Source organism: Papaver somniferum, chromosome 3 (genome assembly GCF_003573695.1).
Source record: "Papaver somniferum cultivar HN1 chromosome 3, ASM357369v1, whole genome shotgun sequence".
In the NCBI taxonomy this organism is placed as follows: domain Eukaryota; kingdom Viridiplantae; phylum Streptophyta; class Magnoliopsida; order Ranunculales; family Papaveraceae; genus Papaver; species Papaver somniferum.
Genome location: NC_039360.1, coordinates 21,710,938 through 21,726,587, shown reverse-complemented (window position 1 = coordinate 21,726,587; position 15,650 = coordinate 21,710,938). Strand labels below are relative to the sequence as shown.

At 35.2% G+C, this 15,650-nt stretch overlaps 1 protein-coding gene across 1 annotated transcript; it reads left to right on the top strand.

Moving 5' to 3' along the window:
- The first annotated feature begins 1,100 nt into the window (after nucleotides 1-1,100).
- On the top strand, nucleotides 1,101-6,378 carry LOC113355510. Its single transcript, XM_026598380.1, has 2 exons — nucleotides 1,101-2,114; nucleotides 5,951-6,378. Exons 1-2 carry the CDS (start codon nucleotides 1,245-1,247, stop codon nucleotides 6,080-6,082), a joined length of 1,002 nt encoding a protein of 333 aa, XP_026454165.1. The 5' UTR covers nucleotides 1,101-1,244; the 3' UTR covers nucleotides 6,083-6,378.
- The last annotated feature ends 9,272 nt before the right edge of the window (nucleotides 6,379-15,650 follow it).

Here is a 15,650-nt window from a genome sequence, read left to right as displayed (position 1 = left end):
AAGGGTTTATACGATCATATTTAAGTCTAATAGAATGATGATTATGAAGCTGAAATTTCCAACATTTAAATCATAATTTATAAAGGGTGATACCAAAAGTTGAGAGGAGATACCAATCCATATAAAACAAAGTAATCCTACCCACCGAATCTCTGGATTCGTATCAGCCCTGTCAATATTGGTATTCGCCTTTATCCATTGTGCTTTAATTGACAATATTTTTGGCAATCAGAAGCATAAGTTGTTTTTAAAAGTCAGAAGCAAAGTATTGTTGCTACTGTTGTCGTTTCAATCTATAATTTGGGGGAACGACAAAGAATTTGATGTTGACGAATTCTGAACTCAGGTCACTGGCATCATCACCCGGTAACTTTATTATTGGTGTCATTTCACAAACAATGTCTATAATTAACACGAATAAACTCGAAATAAGATAAACTCAGTCAAGGGCATTGTTTAGGAATCAGTAAGCGTAAACAATCGTTCTTGTATGTCAAAACCGGTTTCCAAAGCCAACGTATGTACAATTTTACTGCTATTTAAATTTGCATTTTTATTTACAACATGTTTGACAATCAGAAAAGGAAGTTGTTTTCTGATTATTATTTATAGTTTTAATATGGTAGAAATAAAAAGTTGTTTTCAGAAGCAAAATTTTTCTGCTTTTACAAGTCATTTTGAAATTTGATTTCCAAATTAATTTTCGGTTTTTGGACTAGCGCGTTTGGTACAAGAAGCAGAAGCGCTTCTGCTTCTCCAGAATCATATGTCAAAAGCAAAACTGTTTTGCTTCACAAAAGGCTGACTTTTTTGTTTCTAAAAGTCGTCCTGAAAAATTATTACCAAACTAATTTCTGATTTTTCTACTTACAGAGGTCAAAAAAGTGACTTCTAAGTGGACATCCAAACACCGCATTTACTTCCTTGGTGAAAATGAAAAAAATCTTTTATCGTGCATTTCTCTTGGTAGTTGGTATTTCTGGGGGCAGTTGCCCCTCCAATTTTGACATAACGAATAACGAGAAACCCATAAAACTCGTTAAAAAACATTATCTCATTTCTCTCTTACATCACCATTTATGATTCACCTCACACTTGTCGCCTTCACTTGTTTTCTCTTCCACTGCAAACAAGGGATAATAAAAATCATCTCTTTTTCTTTCTTTCCTCTTTCTCTTTATTTTTTCTCTTTTCTCTCGTCATTCATAAGGAATTATTCTTCTGAACTCAATTAGCAGACAGCCATGGAAGCAGAGTTACAAGACTGGGAGTTATTACAACACACTTCAGAAAACGATGATGATTATGATGTTGTTGTTGCAGCTCCTGCTCCTGCTGCTGATGATCACGATGATGAATTTTCAGAATTTGATGAGTCTGAAAGTGGTATAAGATCTGATTACTTTGCTTTAGATTCTAACTATAACAACAGAGGCTATGCTAATCCTGAAGTAGCTAGTACAGCTCAAGAAGAAAACGAATTTGTTGATGATGATCAGGGTTCAGTTCAATCTGATAACCCTAGTTGGCTTGACCCTTCTTCTCAAGGTATTGCCTTTGAAACTAAAGGTGCTGGTGCTGAATTCTGGTCAGATTCTGCTAGTGATGGGTCATCTGTTTCTAGGAAATTTGAAGGTTTTGAATGTAAACATGATGAGTTAGGGTTTGTTGATGATGGTAAGAGTGAAGTTGGGGTTCATGGAAATGATGAAAAAATTATGGGTTTAGCTGATTCGAGTGGTGAAACTGAAATTCCTGCCAAATTGGAGTCTGGTGATGGTGGAAATGAAAATAATTTGGGGGTTTCTACTGAAGCTGATGGTGGTGAAGGAAGGAGAGGTGAATTGGGTTCTGCTGAGGGAATTGGAAGTTTATCTGCTCAAGTGGTGAATTCAGGTGAAGGTGGTGGTGGTGGTGGTGGTGATCATAGAGGAGGAAATGTTTGGTGGAAACTTCCATTGGAGCTTTTAAAATTCTGTGTATTTAGGGTAAGTCCTGTTTGGTCTGTTTCAATTGCTGCAGCTGTGGTGGGATTTGTGATACTCAAGAGGAGATTGTTTAGGATGAAGCACAAGACACAGAGGATTGCTCTTAACGTTACCCTCGAAGATAAGGTCAGTTTTACTCTTCACAGTTTCATACTTAATTGTGCCTGCAGTTGTTTTCAATTATGCCCATTTCGCCTGTTCTTTTTATTCATTTTATTGGTTGGAAATTGCTATGGTTTTCGGTTCTTCTTCGATTTTACGATACGATACTTAGTTAAGAGTCATTGGGACTGAGATGTTTCCTGCTTGGTATGAGGTTCTGTGATTCCTGCTTGGTATGAGTTTCTGCAATTATGGCCTTGCTTGATCTTCTGTTAAGATTCGCCAATTTGTATATTTGCAAAGTTTCACCACTCTTGAATATGCTAATTTTAAAGAGAGAGGATCCCTGCACATGTTTATTCTCACACTATCTCACACATTATACATCATTTTTGCGAATAAAAACTAAACAATGACAGAACCGAAACTAATATTTTAGGGATATGTTCCTCTTACAAAACTCTATGTTCCTACCAAAAATGAGCGTATTCCGAAATACTAAACCTTACCATCTACCAATCTTAATATAAACGGCTAAGACTCAATCGATTTTCAACGGTTCATATTCAAATTCGTAGATGGTGGTGGTGTACATCTCGGAATGCACTCATTTTCGGTAGGTATATTGAGCTTTGCAAGAGGAACATATACCCAAAATATAAACTTCAAAACCGATACCGTTTGGTTCGTGTTCAGAAAAAAGACGCCTAACGTGTGAGATAGTGTGAGAACAAAAATGTGAAGGGATCCTCCTCAATTTTAAAATCTTTGAATTTAAATAAGATAACCGGGTTTTCTAAGTTTCATATTTTCTTAACTCGCTCAAAGTTGTACTAATTTCTATTAGATGTCCTTTGTCAAGGACATACAAGTTCTTGATGTATCTTAAGTATTCGCATTTGCAAATATTCACTGGATACCAAGCAAGGCCATTCGTAAACAAGTTTGGGCGAGAAATTCTGTTTGCATTTAAATGGTGTTGTGCATAGGAATTCGGCAGAAGAGTTTTTGAGTTTATGATTGCAAATTTTTCATACTCTGAAACCTAGTTGGACACCATTCTGGAGTCTGGACCACACACAAATGACACTGCAGGCAACGACTCTTTCTGATACATTCGTGAAGACCACATATGCTACATTTCTGATCAGTACACTTTGGATTTCTTAATGCACCAAGTCGTCTTCCCTGCAATTTTTCATACCTCGAAGATTACTGATTAGGTTAGGTTTGTTTGGGTGGATTCTCAATTTGCAAAGTCCCTCAGTTGAGCTCTCACTCTAATGTAGTGCTTGGCATACATGAAGAAAAAATTTGTCATCATCCAGTAATTAGTGCTCTGTTTACCTAAGTACTAACGAACAGGGTGATGCTATTAAACTAGATCGTAAAATGGGATTAGGTAGGATGGTTATGACGGTTTTTGGAAAGGTATAATGTGTTGTACCTTTTTAAAAATCCGTTGTACTCATCCTACACAAAATACCTGTTTTGATTATTTGCACTTCGTGTCTTTTCTTTAACATGTGATTTTTACAAATATGTCCTTGCTTGGTCTTCAATGAAGATTCAATGAATTGGAATATTTACTACATTAAAAAAAATGACTCTTGAATAGGCTAATGTTTAAGTCTTCGAATTTAAAATAAGATAAAGAGTTCTATTGCAAGTTGCACATTATCCTAACTCACTCAAACTGGTACTACTTATCTATTAGATGTCCTTCATCAAGGCCATACAAATTCCTGATGAATTGTAAGTATAGGCATTTGTGAATATCCACTGGGTGCCAAGCAATGCCATACATTTAACAATTTTTGGCAAGGAATTGTCGTACATCTTCATTGCCAAAGGTTCTGTATACATGTGAAATGGTGTTGTAGTTGCCTGCAAATGTGTTCATACTCTCACACCTAGATGGACACTCTGGAGCAACTGCAAATAACACTGCGGGCAACAACTCTTTATGATACTATTGCGAAGACCATATATGCTAGATTTATGGTTAGTGGCAGTGCACTTTGGATTTCGTAATGCACTAGGTCTTCACTACCATTCACACCTAGAAATTTCTGATTAGGTTATGTTTGTTAGGGTGGATTCGCAATTTGCAAAGTCCCTCAGTGAGCTCTCACTCAAATGGGACCCAATCTCATGCAGATTTAAGTGCTTGGCGTAATTGAAGACAAAATTTGTCCACATCCAGTTATTAGTGCTTTGTTTACCAAAGTACTAACGAACATGGTGATGCAATCTTTAAATGTTAAATAAAACCTCTATCTAGGACTGTTCATAGAATTTATCATGTTTAATTTATCATCTTCTGGAAGAGGTTGTCTGAGAACAGATGAATCAAATATGCATCATGAATAGATAAATAAGGTTAAGTAGAGGAGAGAAGGTAGTGGTTGTTTGAAATCTGAAGAGATGAATCAAAGATGCAGGATGAGCATATAGGTAAGGCTAAGAAGAGGAGAGAAGGTAGCTCCTTATCTGCCATGGATGCAGAAGGTATGAGGGGAAGGAGGGAGCTATCTGATTCAGAAATGAAGAACTTGCATCAGTATAGCAATTTCAATTCAAACATAAGTTTGATCCACACTCCATGTCTGAGAAAGATTTACCCTCCGAAAAGAGGAAAAAACAGAGACAAATAATATGGGACTGACTGTTTGCATGTTAAGAGAGATTATTAGTGTGCACTGAAAATAGTCAGCTTCATAGCTTGGTACTGGCTGATTAATATGGTGATCTATTATATTGATCGATCAAGCTTTCAGTTGCAGGAGTTGAATCCCTCAGTTGTGCACCGAATGAATTAAATGAGTTGTTTGCTTGGCATACTAATTGATCTTCGATGCCTTGTGAGCTTCTTTGGGTCCCTCAATATTCAAGTTGTATCCAACTGTATTCACATGCAGTAAATGTCTATCTAGGAGTGGAAGGTGAGAAGAAAAGTAATCATGGGAGTTGCAGTGCGACTCTATGATCTTCTCCAGCGGTCCTTAAGTTAGCTTGAAAAGGATGATTTTCTAGACCATATCCTAAGAGCCTTTCTTTTTTTCGTATCAAGCAAGGACCGAATGATCTATTTACCTTGTCCCAACAGAAGAGGAGTGTCTATGCAATATGCCATGTGAAATTTCATTTGACTGCGAAATGGTTTACATAAGTCTTCATAAATACCCCAGCTTGTAGTATAATAAAAGATGAATTTAGATTTCCCACCCTAGCTTGCATAAGTCTTGATAAATAATTTATGGTTTACTTGATAACAATACACATCTGTAGGTTCTTTGCACATGGTAAGATCTGCATGCTCTTATGTAAAACTCTGAGGACAGACTTAGAAAGTCTATTATGAAAAAAAGATCAGAAGATCTGCTTATTTGCGTAGGTTATAACTGCTTATCTGCTACACTCTGTTACATACTTTTAGAAACTACCTACTACTTCTTTCATGTGGAAGCTTTCGTCTCGCCAATAGTTTCCCTACCTGGCTACCCTGAATCCATGATGAGTTTGATTGTTGGTCTTCCTGTTTTGATGCAGTCAACATGTTCTTCACTTATTTGTATCAAGTTCCGTCCACAAAGTAGTAAGGAGAGGGAATATGTGATGCACAGTTTGGTATATTGTCTAAATCTATTAAGAGGCTCAATTTTTATGAATCGACCATTAGTTTTTCTGGATCCATATGTTGAAGTTAATCTGCCTCAGTTTCCAAGTGGATTCTCTTCTTGATTAACTACAGATTTCATAATTTCAAAACACCATTGCAGTCTTACTGTTTAGTACTATTCTACCCAGGGTTTTAACCCTTGTTTTTGGCATGTTTTTGTTGAATGTCAAACTTGCAGAAGGTATCACAGTTCATGGCTCGTGCTGCACGTCTCAATGAAGCATTCTCAGTAGTGAAACGTGTCCCCATGATTCGTCCTTCTGTGCCAGCTGCCGGTTTGACTCCATGGCCTGTGATGAGTTTGAGATGAAAGTATATCTCATGTGCCTGACCAACAAAATTAGGGAATTAGGAGGAGCAGAGAAATAGAGATGTCTGAACTCAAGGTCAGTCGGCATATATTTCTCATACAGCTTTTTCGTTTGTATAAAGCCGTGACTTTTCCTTTGTCCATCACTTGATAGTGGATACTTAAATGTGTGTGAAGTTGGTAAAAATACCTTGTATGTTATCTGAAAGTTGTACTAAATATTTGTATCTCTCATTTGCTAATTGCTGTCAATTACGTTTTAGAACTTTGGTGCAGCAATATTTAAATTTAGCCAATTTTTCAGAATTTGTTATATGTGCACCCAATTGCAGTTCAGCTGCATGGCAGATACTGTCTTTTTTCCTTGGGAATAAAGGCCGACTGACAAGGTGATAATACCCATATGAAAAACTTGCCACTTTTCTCCAAACCCGGAGCTGATGGATAATTGTAAACTGAGAACCAAATGAAACGTAAAGAACTGAGGATGGTTCTTGTTGATTCGACCACTCAATACAAATCTCTGGAGCAATCCCAAATGCCTTCTCTTTCCCGTAGTGCGAAACAACAACAGGCCCATTTGTGGTCGTCCTTATTACCCTGCAGTAAATATGAAGGAAGCAACGGGCCGATGGTCCAAAGCAGCTAACTGTATTTACCATTTAAGAATGATTTTTTAGGGACCACGGTTTTTTTGAGGGGACCATGGTTTTATTAGGTCATCCTCCCTATAGTTATAAAAGGTGTCATAAAGCGTTGAAATGACTAACCTCCCTTAACCTAATTTAATTTAAAATCAACCTAATAACCACCTATATATATATATATATATATATAACCACCACCACCACCACCTCTGATTATCACCACCAATAATCACCGATTACCACCACCATCTCCTCCCACCACTACCGCCCACCACCGCCGATTACCACCACCACCACCTCCGATTATCACCACCACCACCACCTCCGATTACCACCACCACCAACCACCACCACCTCTATATATATAGCTTAATTTAAAACATTAACAAAGATATTCTCACAAACCCATTACTTGTCATTCGTTTTTGGTTGAATAAATAAGAAGTAATCATCAAAATGAGTTGAAAATGAAAGTTGCAGAGAGGTTTAATGGAGTTTTTTTTTCCAGAGAAAAGTTCGGTTACGTCGCAAAACGTTCGGTTTCGTCGCAAAAAGTTCGGTTATCACGAATTATTTTTTTCTTAACCGAACTCAGAGTTCGGTTGATTCGCAAAAAATGCTTTTAACCGAACTCCTTATATTAGAACAATACAAGTCCATAAGTTCGGTTCCTTCACAAAAAAAAATGTTAAGTTTTCTTTGTAACCGAACTCTACCTTTGAAACTTCGTAATCGAACTCTACCTAATTCACCAAGAAATAAATTTCGTAGTAACCTAACGTTTACCTAATTGCATATATGCATATATAAGCCCAGTTCGGTTGATTCACAAAATATGTTGAAGTTTGCGAACCAACTGAACTTCTAATACTAGGTTACTTTTAACCTGCAGTTCGATTGGGAACTTGGTTGCGTTGAAGTTTGCGAACTAACCGAACATACCTCTGTAAATCTTATTACTAAAGTTCGGCTACCTGCGTGTTTGAAGAAAGAAACCGAACTTTGTGTTCGGTTGTATGTTCTTGACATTTATTAATCGAACTCCGTGTTCGGTTACATGTTCTTCACACTTGGTAACCGAACTACCTGAACCTAGCAGGAATTTTTTATAAAAATTTACAGTTTTATGAATATTTGGACCAATTCAACCACAATTATCTAAGTTTGAAACATACTTGGGTACCCAAATACTCTTCCTCCGGTTGTGGTTGGTAAAATCCATCATTTTCATCTTGAGATTGAGTTTGTGAAAGAATGCATTCACCATCTAAGAAATAACTCATATCTAGATCATTGTGAAGATTAACAAATACTCTAGGAGAGGATGAAGATGAAGAATCAGATGAGCGATCATCACTTGAATACTCAAGCTTAATGAATTGGAAAAAAAAAATATTTTTCATGTTTTTCTTCTTCATCTTCTCTAATTTTACTCTCTCAATAATTCTACTTCTTTAGCTTAATCATTTCACTAATGATTTCACTAATCATTACCCAAAATTAATCAGGAAGATAGTTTAGGTATTAGTATAAATATCTAGAGAAGGGGTGACCTAGATTTACTTTTAATTGTCTTACTAAAAATAGAACTATGGTTCCAAAAAAAACATGGTCCCCAAAAAATCATTCCTATTTAACCACCAGTTGACCCCCATCTTGGTGTATATAGAACCACTGTAACCTCATGATCGAGCTAGCTAGCTAGCTTCGTCCTTAATTTACCCAAACTCATAAATTCGATGTTGACAATCATTTTATTGGCCAGCAGGTTCTATATGCGTTATCACATGCGTCACTTGCTTCATCAACGAGTGGCGGCTCAAGGATTTGGTGGTTCATATCCTGCCACTTGATTATTTTTTATTATTATTTTTTAATAGAAAAAAATCATATATTAACTAGCAAGTATAGTAGAAAAGATTTACAAAATCATTTTCATCAAAAACATTAGAATCTATGCTAGATTTATGAAATTTTTGTTGCACGTTATCTGACATGTGTTATAGTTTTTTAATCCTATCTCCTTTGCAATGTAGTCCGCTGCTGAGTTATTCTTTCTCTTAATATATTTCTCTTTAGCTTGAGTTAGATCGCCCAAGATTGTCCTTATTTCTTGCAAGGTATTTTCCACCGATTTGCTTGTTTAAACTGTCTACTAACGCTTTGCAGTCATTTACTATGAACAAGCTTAATAAAATATTTTCTTTTAACCACGTAACTAGAGCTGTCAATTTATAACCCGGCTTGCGGGTTGACCCTAACCCGGCTTGTTTCAACCCGACCCGGCTTGGCTTGTTGTCTAAACGGGCCGGGTTAGGGTTGGCATATACAACCCTACTAGAAAACAAGCCGGGCTAGGGCCAACCCGCGGGTTACCCGTCAACCCGTCAAAATTAATAAATATATCCCTCAATCCCACCAACTCTTTAAAATCCATGATTTGCAAACATATATTAGAATTAGTTAATTTTAAATCAATAAATAAAGCAAATTTTGGATCTACCCAAACAAATATAACAATTTTTAGATTTTAAATAATCAATCAATAAATTAAATTACAACTTAGATTCATCAATCACATATTTATTCGGGATGTCCTAAATTGATAAAAGGACTAGCATAATTTAAACAGTGAGTTAGTCTTACTCACATTAATTTAAACTTATAAAATGATAAAAAAAAGTAAAATGCTTAGTTGATGTTAGGGTTCTCTGCCTAAGAAAACTAAAGCGTCGTAACCGGCTATATCGTTGATTAAGTGGCAATAAAACGTCCACTTTACAACTCAGTGGCGGGGCTTCTAGTTAAACACCAAATTGACCTAGGTTCGACCTTTACTAAATGAATAATCCTAAACAATCCTAAATTTTAAATTTAATTTTTAAATTGATAACATTAACAAGCCAACCCGCCAACCCGTCAGGGTTGACCCGTCTAGGGATAGGGTTGGGGTTTTGAGCTTGTTCGTGAATAGTACTAGGGTTAGGGTTGACCCTAACCCTAGTACGGGTTGGCAAGCTAGGGTCGGGTTGACCCTAGCTTGCCCGTTTGACAGATCTACACGTAACAACCTTCAATAAGGATTTTGCTTCTGTGTGAAAAGCTGACGTTTTCCACTTCGAGCCCGTAGATAGGTGCATGAAAGTCTCTTCATTAGCTGAGTATAGAATGAAAGCATATTCCATCAACAAATCATCTTTCTTAAAGGAAGCGTCAATGAAGATTTTTCAATTTGAATTTAGGTTGAACCAAGAGTAATTGGTTGAGATTTTCTTTTGAGTTTTCATATTACTTTGAAGGGTATTTGACGGGGAAGATTGTAGGAAACTATTGATTTGCCCTATTAAATTGATTGTTTCTGGGTTTATTTTCTCAAAAACTACCGAGCATCTATATTTCTAGATGAACCAAAGTATGGTAGAAAATTTTACTTAAATATGGCTCAAGTTAGTTTCTGTAATCCACCAATTAATCCAGAAAATAAATGTGCTGGGAATGTAACGGGAGATTATATTATTTAGGGAAATACCAAACTTACGAGAGGAATGTGAATTTTTTGGAAAATTTCACCCCTCCATCATTTGTCTCTGCCGAGGTGGTGCAACTAAGCACTAATGGGCTTGGAAGCCCAACTTTATTTTAAAAAAGATAGGCTTGGTAAGTATTTTTTTATTTTTATTTTTCTTTTTGATAAAAGGAAATTCATTAAAGGCTAAGCAAGCAAAGGAACATTATTCAACTTACAGACATTTTTAAGGAAATTTAACTTCAAATTTTTGTCCCACATCCCAGTATCTATGTCACTCTTAACAATCCTATTAAGTTCCTTAACTATCATATCCGAAATAAAATTACAAATCCTTGCTAGCATAAAAGAAAGACGAAGAAGCAAAAGAATTGTTGATGTCGAGGGCTTTATCTATGAAAGCTTTACATCTCGAATTTGCGGCAAAATTTCTTATTCTTATACCATTAATAACATTGAGATTGTCATTTAGGAAGATAATATCTTCTAATCCTGATTCTTTGGCCCATCTTGTGGCTTCTTTGCAAGCTCTAGCCTCTGCTTCATCAAAATCGGAGCACTTTCCTATTCCTCCTGCAAAGTTGCAAATGAAACCAGAGTTATCAAACAACACCATAGCATAAGCAAAACAATTGATCTGCTTGGTAAAAGCAGCATCAAACATAATGTAATTAGAGTTACTCATTGTAGCACAGGTTCTCGATTTACAACCTGGGTGAGGAAGATCACAAGTTTTTTTATTACTAGAAGCTTGATTAAGAGGAGTATCCAGTTTAGAAACTTGAAAAAAGTTCAAATCTTTTCTAATAGTATTGATCAGATCAACAGGGTTAGGTTTGATACCATCGAAAGCAACTCTACATCTATACTTCCATATAAACCAAAGAATATAAGCAAAAATATCTCTAATTGACTTACCTTTTAACCACTCAACACACCATTTTTTAAAACCAATACTTCTTTTATTATTAAAAACATAAGAGTATGACAGACCTCTCCAAATGGACTCAGAAAAATTACAATCAATGAAAAGATGGTCAATAGTTTCACTTTTAAAAATGTTACACATAACACAATGAGTATCTAAAGGAATATGTCTTCCTAATTTTTCCTTGACTGGCAGGCAGGATCACTTAAGGGTTTCCACATGAATAATTGCACTCTAGGTATTACTTTAAGTTTCCATATATCTAACCATTCAACCTTGTCATCTAAGTGTTTCCTATTACATAAGTAGTTGTACGCAGATTTAACTGTGGCTTCTCCATTCCGAGTACCAATCCTTTAGGTTTGTCATAATAGTTTCACTTTTAACAGTATTACACATAACACAATGAGTATCTAAGGGAATATGTCTTCCTAATTTTTCCTTGACTGGTAGGCAGTCACTTAAGAATTTCCACATGAATAATTGCACTCTAGGTATTACTTTAAGTTTCCATATATCTAACCATTCAACCTTGTCATCTAAGTGTTTCTTATTACATAAGTAGTTGTAAGCATATTTAATTGTGACTTCTCCATTCTGAGTACCAATCCATTTAGGTTTGTCAATGTTCTTAGTATTGGGTTTTATCATTTTAATTTTCATGATATGATCAACATCAAATAAACTATTTAAAAAATCATTATTCCAATCACCATTAGAGTTTATCAGACCAGAGACTTTATTGCAACCATTGTTCATAACATTATTCTTAGGTTTTGGTATTTCACCATCTACAAGCCATTTATATGACCAAATATTTATGTTCTCACCATTTCCTATGTCCCAGTTATGATTTTCTTTTATAACTTCTAAGTCTTTACAAATACTAGTCCAAACCCATGATTTGTTACTCTTTTTCTTATACCTTAGAGGCTCAGTTTTAGGAAAATACTTTCACTTCAGAATTTTGCACCAGATTTTATCAAGATTATTATCAACCTCCAAGCTAATCTTGTAAGGAGAGCTAAATTTAATTTATGGGGGTTTCTAATGCCTAGACCACCACTAGCTTTACTAATACACATAACATCCCAAGCTTTTATATATAAACCTCTGTTGTTTCTATCAAGATTATTATCTACCTCCAAGCTAATCTTGTAAGGAGAGCTAAATTTAATTTATGGGGGTTTCTAATGCCTAGACCACCACTAGCTTTACTAATACACATAATATCCCAAGCTTTTAGGTAAAGAAAAAGCACATCATCTGGAACATTGGCATAACACTACTGATAGATTTTATAAGTGTAGTCCTACCAACTTGAGATAGAAACTTAGCTTTCCAACCTTTAATTCTGTTGTAAACTCTGTCTAGCATAACTTGATAGTTAAAGGATTTAGTTCTATTGAAAAATAAGGGAGTACCAAGATATGTATCTGTTTTGGTAATTATACTTACCTTAAGAATTCTAGCTGGAGTGTTTGTTTTGAACTTTTTGCTAAAATACATACCAGATTTTTGATGGTTTACTAGCTGACCAAAAGAGTCATTAAAATTTTTAAGAATGTCTTAGATATTATGGACCTGTGTAATGCTAGCAGTATAGAAAATAAAATAATCATCAGCGAAAAACAAGTGAGAAACCGAAGGGCTTTGTTTTGTGACTTTAACACCACTAATTTTACCTGTTTTTTCAGCATGAAGTAATAGATCAGATAAAGCTTCCATACAAATTATAAATAAGGATGGAGATAAAGGATCCCCCTGCCTGATTCCCCTAGTGGGAAAGAAAGTTTCACCTGGTTTACCGTTAAGTAAAACAACATAAGAAACAGACGGGATGCAAGCAAAGATGAGGTCACAGAAATCATTCGAAAAACCCAGATATCCTAGGATCTTAATAATAAAGTTTTAATCAAGCTTATCAAAGGCTTTAGAAAGGTCTAGCTCCAGTGCCATATATCCATTTTTCCTTTTACTGGTTTTCATTGTATGAAGAATCTCATGTGCCACTATAATGTTATCTGTTATTTGTCTTTTGAGTATGAATGCAGACTGATTTTGAGAAATGAGGTTATCTAGGTGAGATTTAATCCTATTTTCTATTATCTTTGCTACTATCTTATATAAAGCGTTACTTAAGCTAATGGGTCTAAAGTCACTGGGATTTTTTGGTGTTTTATTTTTCGGAATTAGGGATATAAAAGTGTAATTTATTTCTTGTTTAAAAATTTTTTCTCTAAAGAAATGTTGCACCCAGTCTACTACTCCTGGTTTAAGCTCATCCAATGGGTCTGATAGAAACCATGGGGAAACATCAGGACCAGGTGCCCTCCCAAGAATTCATGTCGAAAAGTGCATATCTAATTTCATCCTCATCTGAGATACTACAAAGTCTAGTGTTATCATTCTGGTTAATCTTATCTTCTAAAATCTTACTAACAATTTGGTCAATTTTACTGTCATTAGTCATATAAATACTTTTAAGGAAGTTAGTAACAAGATTATTCAAGTTTTCCTGACCTTCTATCTGCATACCACTATTGTCCTTCAACGCATAAATGCTATTGATTCTTTGTCTTTCTGAAGCAGTTTGATGAAAAAATCTGGTATTATGATCATTCTCTTTTATCCACTTTTCTTTTACATCGACCCCAATACATTTTCTCTATTGTATACCAAGAATTTAGATCATCATGTAGAGTTTCTAATCTTTTCTTAGTAGCGTAATTATATGGCTTCATGTTTTCTATTTCTATTTCATTTAAGATGTCAGTGATGTTTTAAAAAATATTACCGAACTCTTTTTTGTTCCAAATTCTAAGGTCAACACCTAATCTCATAATAATGTCATTCATATCATGGTTTTTGTTTCTACTGTCCTCTAGAGAATTCTCAATTAGAGCACTATAAGTTTTATGTTCTTTCCAGCATTTCATATATCTATATGGTCTATTAGTTCTTCATGTTTTTGGTAAAGTTTCTAGCATTATTGGTGCATGGTCTGACATAACTCTAGTTAGATGATTTGTGTAAGATCTTGGAAACAATTCCAACCATTTGTGATTTACTAATGACCTATCTATTCTCTCATGTATGTTATTTTTTCCTATTCTCTTGTTTGTGTTAGAGCACTGCTCGGTCGAACTCAAATACGTTGCTATCTCAAGCATGTTTGTCAATGTTAGTGATCAAAACTATAAGTATTGATTTCTAGTCTACTATAGCTAAGTCTCGGACTAGGATAGAAAGTGTAGTTGAGCTTAATAACTCCATGGAGATCATCATACAAGACGAAGGACTACTCAAGGAATTGGTGGAACTTCATCGACTAAAAGGTATGTGGAGACTTGAACTTATCTATCACTCAAAAGTCTATATACTCTATTTACTATCTGGAGACAAGATTCGTTTAGCTATATAGACTTTGATTATACACATTTGTTATTTCGAGCCGAGTTTATCTCGCTTATCTATTTCTCGAAATATGTGTTGGTAAGCTTTTGCTTTTTCCTAGTTCATCTTTACCTAGTGACGAAAGTCATGTTATGTTTCAATCACTTTGAAAATAGCTTTGAAGAAAAATGGTTTGTGAATAACAACTATATAACGTCCTCTAAGAATGTTTCAATGATTGAAATGAGAGTTTAGATTATATAACCATTGTTGGATATAAGCATTGTGTGGCAACACATATATGTATAAGTCCTTATTCCTTGAACCAAAGTATACGTACTTTGTTGATCAGGAAAACCGGAACAAGAGCTGTGAGCTCAGTCCGCGAATTGGCGGAGGTTCTCATCCCGAGAATATATGATGGAGTTTGAGAACTCCTTCCTGGAACTTAAGTCCGCGAACTTGAGTTGGTTATATCGAAAGACGATTATTTTTGAACTTATATTTATATTAACTAAGGAATGCAAATTCCAAACCGTGGCTATAAATTTCATGAATCGATTCGAGTGAATCAAATCGTTTTTTCTTCGATTGTGTCTTTTATAGTTATATAAGAGTTATACAATTGAACAACTCTCTAACTAGTTCATTTGAGTCATTTGAACTAGTTATGGTGAAGAAGAATATGGTTGATACGAAAGTGCTGATATGGCTAACCATTTGGTTAACTACTGTTGAACCAACAAATGTACATGTTTGGGTACGGTTACACAAACCTAAAATCGTGCATTTCATTTGTGTGTAACAAGATAGGTTTTCGATCTAACAGTTGAAAGATATTAGCTTGAATCTAATCATGTTTTCATCTAACGGTGAATATTGAATGCTTTGTTACTAAGCTAACATTTATTGCAAACCCTGATTGGAAAGACTATATATGGGAGAACTCTAGCAACTGGGAAACCTAATCCCCACACCTCCTGTGTGATATTAGTTGTATTAGATAGAGTCGTTTCTCCTTTAACCTTAGGTTTCTTCTTGTAAACTAGGTTAACAACTTGAAGACTTCAT